This window comes from Thamnophis elegans, chromosome 1, assembly GCF_009769535.1.
Source record: "Thamnophis elegans isolate rThaEle1 chromosome 1, rThaEle1.pri, whole genome shotgun sequence".
In the NCBI taxonomy this organism is placed as follows: Eukaryota; Metazoa; Chordata; class Lepidosauria; order Squamata; family Colubridae; genus Thamnophis; species Thamnophis elegans.
Window position 1 is genome coordinate 38,988,373 of NC_045541.1, and position 13,116 is coordinate 39,001,488.

The 13,116-nt window shown below is 35.3% G+C and overlaps 1 protein-coding gene across 6 annotated transcripts in view; it reads left to right on the forward strand.

The window, feature by feature from the left end:
- ORC4 (origin recognition complex subunit 4) overlaps positions 1-13,116 on the forward strand; it is a 28,382-nt gene that overhangs the window by 1,676 nt on the left and 13,590 nt on the right. For 4 of the 6 annotated variants that reach the window (XM_032211601.1, XM_032211639.1, XM_032211592.1 and 1 more), the window contains exons 2-7: positions 2,577-2,646; positions 5,842-5,918; positions 7,885-7,975; positions 10,147-10,222; positions 10,764-10,849; positions 12,238-12,286. In XM_032211601.1, coding sequence (XP_032067492.1) covers positions 2,590-2,646; positions 5,842-5,918; positions 7,885-7,975; positions 10,147-10,222; positions 10,764-10,849; positions 12,238-12,286 — 436 coding nt within the window. In that variant the 5' untranslated portion in view covers positions 2,577-2,589. Of the gene's footprint in view, positions 1-520; positions 657-2,576; positions 2,647-5,190; positions 5,226-5,841; positions 5,919-7,884; positions 7,976-10,146; positions 10,223-10,763; positions 10,850-12,237; positions 12,287-13,116 lie in introns of those variants that run through there. The other 2 variants (XM_032211620.1, XM_032211630.1) reach the window with 2 other exon arrangements.

Sequence of the window (13,116 nt, forward strand, 5' to 3'; positions counted from 1 at the left end):
CATCTTTAATGAAATGGGTGGCTCGATAAATGTGCTTAATAAATAGTTGATAAATAGTTAACTATTAAACAAATTTATCGAGATTCCCATTTTATTGAAAATTACTTTTTGGATCACTTGTAGTGTCAGCAATTCCCAATCCTATTTTTCTATCTTACCAGGGGAGCATATTCATATATCAAATTGTAAAATGAAATTTCTACATACCTCTGCAATTCTGGTGTAGGTTTTTTAATGCCTTTTGTTCACAAAGCTTGTGGGGGGGGAAATGGAGCAGAAATGTTTCCTAAAAATGAAAATCTAAAAGATTATTTCTTTCATACTATTTCACTGATAGTTAAACTTATTGAGATTATTATAGTTATCTCAAAGAGGTATATGGAAGTTTCTTTTCACAATTTGATACATGAATATGCTCCCTTCATATGATACAAAAATAGGATTGGGGAATTGCTGATGCTACAAGTCAGTGGTGGGTTCCAGATCCCAGTGCAACCAGTATGGTGCAATGGGGCTGGGTGTCCACCACATGCACGTGCACAACATGCTCATGCGTACTTACCACCTGCGACGCCTCTGCGACGCTCCAGCTGTTTGGAGTGTTGTGAAGGCACCATAGGCTCCGTGCGTGGAAGCCCCAATCAGCTCAAATACAGGTAAGGAGCGAGCGGCAGGCCCTCCGGAACAGTTCGAGCGGCAGGCACTGGTCATATCCCACCACTGCTACAAGTGATCCAAAGTTCTGTCTAAGTTACGTTTGAAAATAAACTCTATACTGCAAGTCTCAGACATTGAGTATTTTTAGCAGGTCTGTAAAGATAATGCAACCACAGTAGTAAAAAAATTGTACAGATATTATTAAGAATTGTTAGTATAGAATAAAGACTTCCATAGTAATAACGAAAACATATTGCTGTTAAGAATTGTGGCTACTTAAGCATTTTCTAGTATAGTTACATGCATTTGACAGTAAACATTCAGATGCTGGGGCACCTTTGAGTAGCCTTTTATGTTATCCTGTGGGTAACAGTCATGTCACCTACCACCAAGATTCAGATGTTAGCTTTCCATTGCACCTTGAAGACCTGATTTGACCTTCAGGCATTGGGCCAGTATGCTAGTTGAGTCCAATATGTGAGGGTGGTTAATCCCCCAACCCAATTTTTTTTTGTTGACTGGGTCATACTGTATTTTCTAGATGTTTTTTTTCCAGGGGTCCCCCCCCCCCCTAGCTATTTAAGTCATTGTTTTGACTTTTATGTTACAGGTAATCCTTGACTTATGATCACATTGTAAAAAGTAACATGACCGGTCCTTGCATTTTCAACCATTATGGTGCCTCTGAGTTATGTGATTGCACATTGGGCACTTAGCAACAGCATGTGTTTGTGATGGTTGCAGTGTTCTGGGATCACATGATCCTTATTTGCAACCAAGGTGGCGCAGTGGTTAAATGCAGCACTGCAGGCTACTGCTAGATCAGCAGGTCAGCGGTTCAAATCTCACCGGCTCAGGGTTGACTCAGCCTTCCATCCTTCCGAGGTGGGTAAAATGAGGACCCAGATTGTTGGGGGCAATATGCTGACTCTCTGTAAAACCGCTTAGAGAGGCCTGAAAGGCCTATGAAGCGGTATATAAGTCTACTGCTATTGCTATTGCTATTGCTATTCCCAGCTGGCTCCCGATATGCAAAGTAAATGGGGAAAGTTGCATTCACACCACTGTGTGGTTTCCTTAATGACTGTGACAAACATTGTTGTAAAATAGGTGCTATTACATGGTAACTAAAATTATCTCATTGCTTAGTGACAGATGTTCTGGTCTAATTGTAATCAGGTCCTTACTGCTCCCTGAGCTTGGTTATTTTCTTGCATACATTTCATTATCCAAACGAGGTAACATCAAAAGTGCTAGTCAATTGTAGTCATAAGTCAAGGACTACCTGTATTTTATTTTCAGGCTCTTCTCTATTGTTCACTTCCTAGAATCACAGACTTCACAGCCTTCAAGATTAAATTATGATATTCATTTATACAGAATACATTAGGTTAAAAAGATGCATTAATCTATTAGAAATGTGTGTGTGTGTACTTGAATAATTCCATTAGGCAAATATATATAGAATTGTAGTTGCCTTGTTATAATGACAGCCTTTTTGTCATATTTTTGTTACTACATTTTTGTGTTCTTTTTGATTATTACTATCATTTTTATGTTGATCTTTTTTTTCTTTGTTATCAAATACGAAAAAATAAAGCCTTCAGGATTTGGTTTTCAAAAGGCATGTGATTTTAAAAGTAACCGCAAGTCAATTTTTGAAGAGAAATCAGATAATTGAAGGAAGATTTAGATCTGAACATTTTTACAACTGAATTTTTAAGCTGAATAATGTGTAAACTTTTTTAATGACTCACAATTGCTGTTTGTCTCTGTCTAAATGGCATTACATGTGACTAACAATGTAGTTCTGTAAATATTATAAATCTATTTTTGCTATTCTAGGTTAAACGAATAGGGAATAATTATTACTTTAAACATGATGAAATTAAGTTCTGTAATATATTTTATCCTTTTAGAATGTGAATTAAAATGAGCAAACGGAAGTTGAAGGACGATAGCTTTACAAATGGGGAATGCATTTCAAAGGTTAGTAATATTCTTACTAACAATTGTAACATTCTTACAATTCCATTTTTAAACTACAAGGCAAAATACAGTTCAGTGATTTGTCCTAATATACAAGTAACTCTGTAAATTGAATTTCCCTAGCAAAGGGGACATTTGGACGAGGGTTTTTGTTAGGAATATGAAGCTGTGTGCAATGGAGGTCTTCCTATGCCTGGGTATTAGATTTGAAAACATTCAGAAATTAGAGTTTCTATGTTAGTTCCAATAACTTGAAGTAGACCATGATTGGGGGTTCTTCATGATTCTTGACTACTACTGGAAAGTCAAAAGGCAATGATAATCAGAGTCTTGTGCCCAGCTCTGATTGATATGCTATTTGCAACTCAACCTGCTGAAGTGATTTGTCCCCTCCGGGTTATTGTAAGAGATCTTCCTGTACAATGAGTCTGCTTTGAAGATCACTTGGAAATTGTACTTAATCCAGAATGGGCAGCCTACACTCAATACTCTGATCAAATGACATTAATTCTCTATCCTTTACACTGGCTGCCAGATGCAATAGTATTTTTTTTCTGCTATGCCTTTTCATTAGTTAGTTGCAAAACAACCTCTTTCAATAATTTTGACATATCAAAAACTTGTCACTTGGGAGAAACTTCATTGAATTCAGCAATCCTTGTGAGGGGGACTAGAGGCATGGAGATGGTTGTCATGACTGCATCCACTTAATTAAAGTTTATAATCCTCTGGCTCATCCTTTTGGAACAGCCCAGAAAAAAATAGCCTCTTTGTCCAAATCTTAACAATTTACAGTTAAGAAAGCCTCTTTAAAGTCAGGAGAAGACAGATCTAATGTCCTCTAATGAGCTATCATCTCTGAATCAGCTGAGATGCTTTTCTGTGGTAGCCCTGGCCTATGGAATATTTCGCCTTGGGTTTAATGAATTTTTTAATGTTTAAAGTCCATTTATTGTTTGGACCATTATGTAGGATATGGAGTAATTTCTGGTTTAGATTTTGTGTTAGTTTCTTCCATAACTACATAATTAAAAGATGTCATTTTCACAAATACATCACCCAAATCTCAGGTCTTTCTAATTCCCAAAGCCTCCTGTTTCTCAGGAACACCTACTCTTTCATCTAAATCAGGTCTGTTGAATTCATGGCCCACGGGCCAGATGCATCACTGTCCGGCCACGCCCATGCCCAGTTTACCGAAAGGGGAGAAAGTTGCAGTGCGTCATTTGATGCCACCATGGCGACACAAATTTGACACCCTTGATCTAAAACAGCAAGCTACAAAATAAAATCTTAAATCAGGTAGACATACCGTATTTTTCGGAGTATAAGATGCACCAAGGTTTTGAAGAGGCAGATTATTAAAAAATGGCAGTTAGATAGAAGGAGAGAGAGAGAAATACAGTAGGTAGGTAGGGAGATAGAGTAGGTAGGTAGGTAGGTAGGTAGGTAGAGGGACAGAGAGAAATACACTAGGTAGGTAGGGAGAGAGAGAGTAGATAGGTAGGTAGGTAGATGTTTCCAGATGTATTTATCCATGTGCTGGAGAAGGAAATTGCTGACAACCTGCAGCACCCAAGACTTGTTTCTGCTGGCACAGCACTTGATCAATGTAATTCTCATCAATCACTCTAACTGAAGAGCTTTCTGAAAGGAAAAAAAAAGGTTTTGCACTCTGCAAACCTCACCAAAATGGCCCATTTTTTGTGAAAGTGGGCCCGTTTTTTGTGAAAAAAAATTGCATGCATAGTCTTATAGAGGCTTATAAAGTGCTGGGGGGGGGGGCAAAAACGGATCTTTTTTGCTCATTTCTGCCCTCCCCAGCCCCCAGAAGCTCTCTGAAAGCCTCCATAAGGGTATGAACGGCCATTTTGTGAAGGAGCGGGGCTTCGGGAGGCAAAAAATGCTGTATTCGATGTATAAGATGCACCCAGATTTTCAGAGTCTTTTTTCAGGGAAAAAGTTGCGTCTTATACTCTGAAAAATATGGTAATCCTCTTTCCTTTGCCTCTTGTAACCGCTTCATTTAACTTATTTTTTTCTCCTGCTACATACATTTAGATATATCATGTTTAAATAGTGCATCAGTTGTCAACAAAACAAGTATTGTCTGAAAGAAAAACATTCTTGGAAAGTCATTTATCTTAATCATAGACTTTCTTCCCAGCAATGTCAATTGTAGTTTCTCACATTTTAGCATTTATTTTTTAACTTCAATCCATGTCTTAACATAATTATTTTGAAATAACATATAATTCATATTTGCCAGAGTGACAATTTTTTTTTCTAAATTTTAAAGCCCATTTTATTCATCAGTTCTGTTTGATCTTCTGTTTTCATGTCTTTGTTAACATTTTTATCTTCTTTTTGTTGTTCAAAACCTGCTAATGCACCAAATTATATTAATATTCACAATGTTTCAATTCACTTTAAAGGATCTTACAAAATCAGCACCAAACCATCTACAAAGGCCTTAATTTAGAAGTCTTTTTTTCTTAATCTTTACTCCACAATCCTCTCATCTTGTCTTAAATCTTTATTCAGTATTTCAAGAACCCAGATAAATAAGAGAGGAGATGGTGAGCTCTTGTTCTTTTTGGTATCTTACAAAGCTTTGTTAAATCTCCATTAACAATTATTTGAGCTTTTTGTGAAATGTAAATCAACGTTATCCATTTTATATTTTTTCCAAAGTTTATATCTTCTAAAACATTAAACAATAAAGCCCATAACTCTACCCCTCTAAGAATACATCTACAAAAATCAATGTGGCTTGTTTTTTAATTATGTAGTGCCAAATATTCTAAAATGTTGAACACATTTCTAAGATTATCCTTTAATACTCTTTAGGTAAAAACCTACATTAATCCTCATGAATAATTTTTTGCAAAATTATATTTAGCTTTTTAATGAAAGCACTATGAAGCTTTAGAAAATAATGGCATGGCCAATTATATTTCCACTTTTCTCAAATTCTAATACTCAGAATTATCTGTAGGTTTTTTTAATCTTATATAGACCTGGAGAGGTATAAATATCTTCCTTTACAAATATTACTTTATAGGTACTAATAAATTATATTATTTACTGAACATGCTTTTTAATATGTCTGAACATCTTTGTGAGCCTCATAAAGTAAGGAGAAAATTGTCTATTAGTTTTATATGTTTTAATAACATGTCTAAATATTTATAGGTTCAAAAAATATTACATGAAAGATTCTGTCACCTGAATCCAAATGGAAAGTTATTTGGACTTGAGCATCAATATAAGTAAGCAAAAATATTTTCCTTTGTTTTTGAGAGTTTCATAATGAATCTCCTAGGGTTTGAACCTCGTAGTTTTTAGAGATCTGTCCTTCCCCAAATTAGGTTGGAACAGAGTGCTGCAAATATGATACCACTGTGTAGAGAAGAGGGATGTAATTTGCCTATTTTCTCTTTTCCTATAACTATGGTTGTTTACAAAAGAAGATATGCTGCTTGAGGGTAAAGGAAAATAAAATAAGCAAAAATATTCTTCTCACTAAAATAAGTTACTAGAATGGAAAGACTCTTGTAGATTTAATTCATTTTTGCAATCAGAAGGATCTCCCCCCATTTCTGATAAGGTGTTCTGAATCCAATTATATTGCCTTGTACAATCTCATAGACTTACTAAAAAGATAAAAAGTAAAAAGGAGCATTCCTGGTGGCAGTTATTCAAGATATCAGATGTTGCTTTTCTTGAATTATCACAATAGTTTCCATTGTGCTGTCTGATTCTAATAGAACACTTCACTTGTTAGAATGGGAAGGAACACATTCCTGGGGGTTCAGGATCTAAATCTAAACCATCGATCAAACTAAATCTGTCAATCTAGGTAAGAGATAGTCAAAATCTGGGAAAATCAAACGTTCAGCAACCAATGAGGAACAAGATTTTTCTCCCAGGTGGAATTTTTATAAAAAGATGAGGGCCAGCTCCATTTTACTTTGCCTTCTTGTGTTTTGGTGGTGTTGATGGATGCAATATGGTTGGGATGGAGTGTTTGAAGACCCACATACGGAAAACAGAGGATCCCACTTTATTACATCCTATCCCAAGTGCTCTGATTATATCTTATAAATTACTGGTTTTTTTGCTCCATAAGATGCTCTTCTCTTCCCCTCAAAAGTGGGTGGAAACAATGTTGGTCCTTTGGTGAATAGCACCGCGGTGGCAAGGTCCTTTTACAGTGCTAAACCTCGCCTCTTCTGTCTTTGTCATTGCCCACCTCTTCTGTCTCTTCTCCGCAGTATAGGAGTCAATAGGCAGAGCTGGCACATTAGAGGACACCTATCTGTCCTCTCAGGCTCCACCTGATATTTTTGTTCTTCTTGTCCTCCTCTAAACCTAGGTGGGTCTAATGGTTCAGTGCGTCTTACGGAGCAAAAAATATGGTAATACCCAATTCATTTGATTAATATTTATTCAGCCTTTCTGTTAGAGAGATACTTAAGAACTTGGTTTGTTGGCTTGAGTATTAGGAGTAATAAGATGAAATGACATCAAGGGATTTGTGAAGATGAGTTTTCAAAATGATTTGATATTCCTGATCTAAACGATCAGTAAGTCCCTTGGCTTAATAGCTGGCATCTAGTTGCTACATCCAAATAATTTTGCTGTTAGCCAAGTAGTTGCCCTGTCTTGGAGGACATCTCCTTGGCAATTTTTTTCTCTGAATGCTGTATTGAGTGGCACATGCCCAGGAGCAACATGATCCTTAGTCTTTTAAATGATGCTAGCTTGGTTATAGTTGAAGCTTTTTTTAGCAGACCTGGAACAAGTGTTGCATTATTTATAAGCTTACTCAGTGAATAGTTACCACTTTGTTATGAACCCTTTGTCAGATGCAGCTATTTTGTATCTACAGTTGGAAAAAAGCTTCATTTTCTACTCTGGATAAATGGTATATAGACAATCTCCTTCCCATTAAAGATGGGAGTTTTTTCATTCTTTTCAGTTATTCGTACTCTTATCAATCGTATAATGAATACGAGTTATAACTTGGCCATATGATTGGAAGACATGTTGATGAATTTAGTAGTTTTGTTGGGAATTTTCAGGTATTTGTTTGCTGAAATTTGGTTCTTTGGGTATTTGTATGTTTTAAAATGGTTGAATGATAATTAATTTTCTCTTGAGATGAAATTGATATCTGAAAAATTCCCTAGATATGTCCTTGTCTGAAGCTGAAATGTGTGTCTTTTCCCACAGACAGTTACTTGAGCTGATAAAACATACTGCCATTAATGGGGAAAGCAATTCTGTACTTGTTATTGGACCACGAGGGTCAGGAAAGACTCTGGTAATACTTTTAAATGTGCTTATATTTTGTATATTAGATAATTGTCGTTCAGAGCATTTATACTATTAAGCCTTAGCTTTCCCCTTTTAATTACATATTTAGTGAAGTACCATATTTTTCGGAGTATAAGACGCACCTTTTTCCCTCAAAAAAGAGGCTGAAAATCTGGGTGCATCTTATACACTGAATACAGCATTTTTTGCCTCCCAAAACTCCCCCCCCCCTTCACCAAAATGGCAGTGCAGGGCATGGATAGCCTCTAGGAATTTTAGAGAGCTCCTGGGGGCTGGGAGGGCAGAAATGAGCAAAAAAACGGCCTGTGTTTTGCTAAATTTTACCCCCCCCCCAGCCCCCAAGAGCACTCCTTCCTAAAGGCTATCCATGCCCTTTTTTTTTTTTTAATTTTTTTTTTGCAAAAATGGGCCGGTTTTTCCTCCCCCCCCCCCCCCCCGGGGTACTCTGCAAACTCCCTAAAGGCTATTCATGCCTTTTTTTTGTGGGGGAAACGGGTCAGTTTTTGTGAAAAATGGTCCGTTTCTTTGGAGATTTGCAGAGTGCAAAAACTTTTTGGATTTTCCTCTTCAAAACCTTGCTGCGTCTTATACTCCGAAAAATATGGTAACTACTGATGGAATACAGGTAATCCTTAACCTATGACCACAATTGACCCCAGGAATTTCTGTTGCTAAGTGAAAAGTTGTTAAGTGGGTTTTGGCCATTTTACGATCTTTCTTGACGGCATTCTTAAATGATTCACTGCAATTCTTAAGTTAGTAGCACGATTGTTAAGGGAAACTGACTTCCCCATTGACTGCTTGTCAGAAGGTTGCAAAGGTGATCAAATGACCCTGGGACACTGCATCCGTTGCGAAGTGTCTGAATTTTGATCACGTGACTATGTGGATGCAGCAACTAGCATGTGAAAAATGGTCAAAAATCACTTTGTTTAGTGCCATAACTTTGAACAGCCACTAAATAAAGGTTGTAAGTTGAGGACTACCTGCAGGGTTCATTTGCAGAATGGATTGTTTCTTTAGATTTTACCTACCTCCTTTGCCCCAAGACTCCTCCAAACTTACTACAGTGACTCTCAGAGATTTGTGAGACATATGAGGTGAAGAAGAGTCTGAGCAGAAGGCAGTTAGTGAAATATTCGATAAAATTCTTTAAATCCGATAATATCAATTGTTTTAGTTTATTGTTATATGTTCACCTTTCACTTTTAAGTATATGCAATTTTATGCAAGATAGCTTACAAAACTTTTAGAGTAGGATAATAACAGATCTGACCAAAACTGTTTTTTCCTCATGGAATAGATTTTTCCTCATGAGTGGTGGTGAAAAAACCCTATAGAATTATCCATAATCCTGTAGTGTAACCTATGATGCAACTAGAGTTTCTTCTATTCTCCTGTAATAGATAAACAAATAGCACACAAAACAGTGTGCTGTGTCATGTCTTTTTAAACAGTTTTTTTCACTGTCACAAAATGACTCTCAAACTATCATCCGTATACATAAATAGCATTGATATGAGTATGACATCCTCTCTTCCAGTGGGTATTACTATAACAAGCACTGTGATTTTCTCTTGATTTCTTCATGTGTCCATATATCAAACAATATTTCAGGTGTTATGTGGTAGATATACTTGTAAAATATGCTTTTATTGAGAACCCGAAGTATGTTTCATTCCATATATGTAGAGGTATCAAAAAGGTATTTGGATTCTATGCAAGTTTCTTCAAAGGGAAGGAAAGAGGATATTTTTTGATATTCCCCTCAGATATCACTATCTGGCTTTCTGATTCTGTTGTCCAATCATCTGAAGCAAATTTCAAGTTGCACAGCTTCACTGGGAAGGGAATAAAAGAAAATATTCTATTTACAGCCCCCAAATTTCTGTTCTCCAGAGCAATGTGTGTAATGATTGCGTCCCTTTTTCTTGCAGTAGGCACCTATGATGAATTTCAGACTTTCATGAAACTAAGGGAGCCTCCACTCATAAAAGAATCTGGGATCCAACCAAAGAGCAATAATCATAATACTAACTTATATTGCTAGTGCCAAAAAGCTTAATTATTTCTGAATACTGACAGTGTCAAATATATGCATATATATACACAATTCTGTTTTACCATGAATGATTAATTAACTAATCTTTTTTCTAGTTAGTTTGCCATGTCTTAAAAAAACTTTTGGAAATAAAGGAGGTGAAAGAGAACATCTTGCAGGTACATTTAAATGGTAAGTAATATTTCTGATTATCATACTTCATTTTCTTGAAGATTGTGTCTAAATTTAGACAGTGTATTAAGTAATAGGAAACAAGAACTGTTACTGCCATCTATGGTAGCAGGGATAGAATAATACATAATGCTTTCTATCTGCCATTTCAGTGTAGGATAATTTTATGAAAATTATGATTAGTTGACTGAACAAGTTGTTTTAGAGGCAACAATATCTAAATCAAGACATGGCAGCTTTGTAAAGGTTGCTGCAATATAATTCCCAGTAGCTCTAACTAATATGGTCAATAATGAGAGATGCAAGAACATATATTAGGGAATTACTTTATGCTCAAGTGAAATTATTTCATGTGGTGCTTTCCTTTAAGCTGGACCTAAACACATTAAAAACAAGCAAACATAAACCCAATTTATGTCAGTGCAGTTCTGAACTTTATTTTCCCTGTTGCATATATCTTGTTTTTTTCTGTTTGAAGATAATGTGTATCAGCTAATAAGTGAAATCAAGAGAGAATAATATATTTCCTTTTATCTTGTAGGATTATTACAGACCAATGATAGAATTGCTTTGAAGGAGATGACAAGACAGCTAAATTTGGAGAATGTGGTTGGAGATAAAGTTTTTGTAAGAAAAATAAGTTACATTTAGAATTGCATATAGCTTTACATGGCAGTATGAATACTAGAATAATGTATTAGGTTAGTATTACAGTAATTACCATTTGAGATTGCATGTGTAGGTTAGCTATTGGTTCTCCTTTTGAGTAAGTGGAGAAAATAAATAGAAATAAGAGTTTCTTATCTGAAACAACATGGAATTAAATAATGACTAGTGAGGTAAAAATGTTTATTAAGCAATATTTTTAGGATATGAAGGATAGATGTTCTAAATAAGTTTATTTTTACCTTTTGGAAAAAAATCTAACATTTAATATATCATTATGTAATATTGTAATTGATTGTATATATTAAAGGGAAAGGTAGAAACCTGGATGCAAACCAAATCTCCACCAATGCTACCAGGGCAAGCTACTGTAAATATACAGGGAGCAAACCCCACACTTATTAACATTAATGATGTTGCCTAGTCGGGTAATGAAACATCTGCAAGCAAACAACTAAGTTCAGAGACCATCAAGAACTTCACAATTCAATCCTGAAATTCTAGTATATTTTTTCCCATTAGACTAAACAACAGATTTTTTTCGGAGAGGGGTTTGAATTGAACTTTTATTAAATTGTATTATTTAGACCAGATTCCTGAATTTGTGATAATAAAATAGAAAAGTCAGTTCTATCTGAATTTTTGGTAATGCGTTGCACCACATTTGAGAATCTCAGTCTTATTGTAATAATGCATCTTTTTTAAAGAGGTGTCAAATTCTGATTCTGTAAAATTGATATTTTTTATTTTAAAGTGCTAAAATTATGGATTATTGTCAGAAATAGTTTATTGTTTTCATCATCATTATTATTTAAATTTATATGCCATTCAACTCTGTGATTTAGATATTTAGATAACACTCTGTTTCAGCTATTAAAATCCTTGGCTTTTTCCCTGCTCCCTTCCTATGCCACTTCTGCTCAGAACAAAATATTCAAAAGTTGTGTCTGAATAGAATGTTTGGTGTGCAAAATAGTTGGCACATCCTTAATGTCTCTCATATCTAAAAAAGAATTTCAGTTGTTCTTGAAACAGAAATGAGGGGAAGTTTTTCTTTTTATAGGAAAACAAAATTAAATGATGCATGAGTCAATAGTGGATTCCTTGCTTCAGGATGATGATTGAAATATAAGAGAGTTTAGGGATTCCAAAGAACATTAGTCTTAATAGTTTAGCTATTTTGTAGCACAAATGGCAGCTACTGTCATACTATAAATTTCAAAAAAATGTAATTTGTTGTTCAAAATTTTAGGTAAAACAAATTTCTAGATAGCAGCTACAGTGTTACAATTTTCCATATTTCATATTATAATACACGAATCAATCTTTGTAACTTGCTTGTCTTTTAGGGTAGCTTTGCAGAAAATCTTGCATTTCTTCTGGAAGCATTAAAGAAAGGTAAACGTATCCCTTTGATAGTTAATAGCATAAAATGTATGGTTTACTTTGTCACTGAAAGTTAGAAAATTTACAGAGGTGAGCAGAAATTAGATTGCACCTGGAAAACTAGATAAAAGTTTAACATTTACTGCTATAAGGCTTCTGAGTTCTCAAATAATTAAAATGTATATTTCAAAAATATAAATATGCTCTGGTTACTGAGGCGTAAAGTTTTGCGCAACATTTTGCCAACAATGTTCCTGACATTCATGGAAATCTTGGCTTTTTATGTGGTGACCAGAGTTACATCTTGTCATGTTGTCTGGGATTTCTAGCCTATAGAGGTCAATAAAATGGTTAGAGTGCTTGGTAATATGTCTTCTGCCACTTATGGGATGCATCTGTGTCCCTCCGTACTCTTAAGGAGAGCTGGGAGTATGTGATCAGCTGGATCTGGGAGGTAGTCAATGCTCCTTTATGGAAGGGGTGTTTCCTGCTGCCTTAAATGAGGAAACAGTCCTTGTTTAGCTACCTTAGTTGGGACCAGCAAACCAGTCATGCAAAGTGGTCACTAAGTGGAACTGTGACTTTGCTTGTGACCATTTGCTTTTTCTGGCTTTACAGAACTACAAAAGTCATAAATGTAAGGATTTGCTATAAAATTACTTTTTCATCACCATTGCAATTGTGAGTGGTCACTAAATGAGACATTCACTAAAGAATAAAATAAAAATGTAATAAATGTGCCTTGGTTTGAAAATTATTTTCAATAGTTATTATATTTATTGCCATTATATTAATGTATGATTGTTGTTTTTTTCTTGTAAGTGTTCAGAAGTGCATGATTA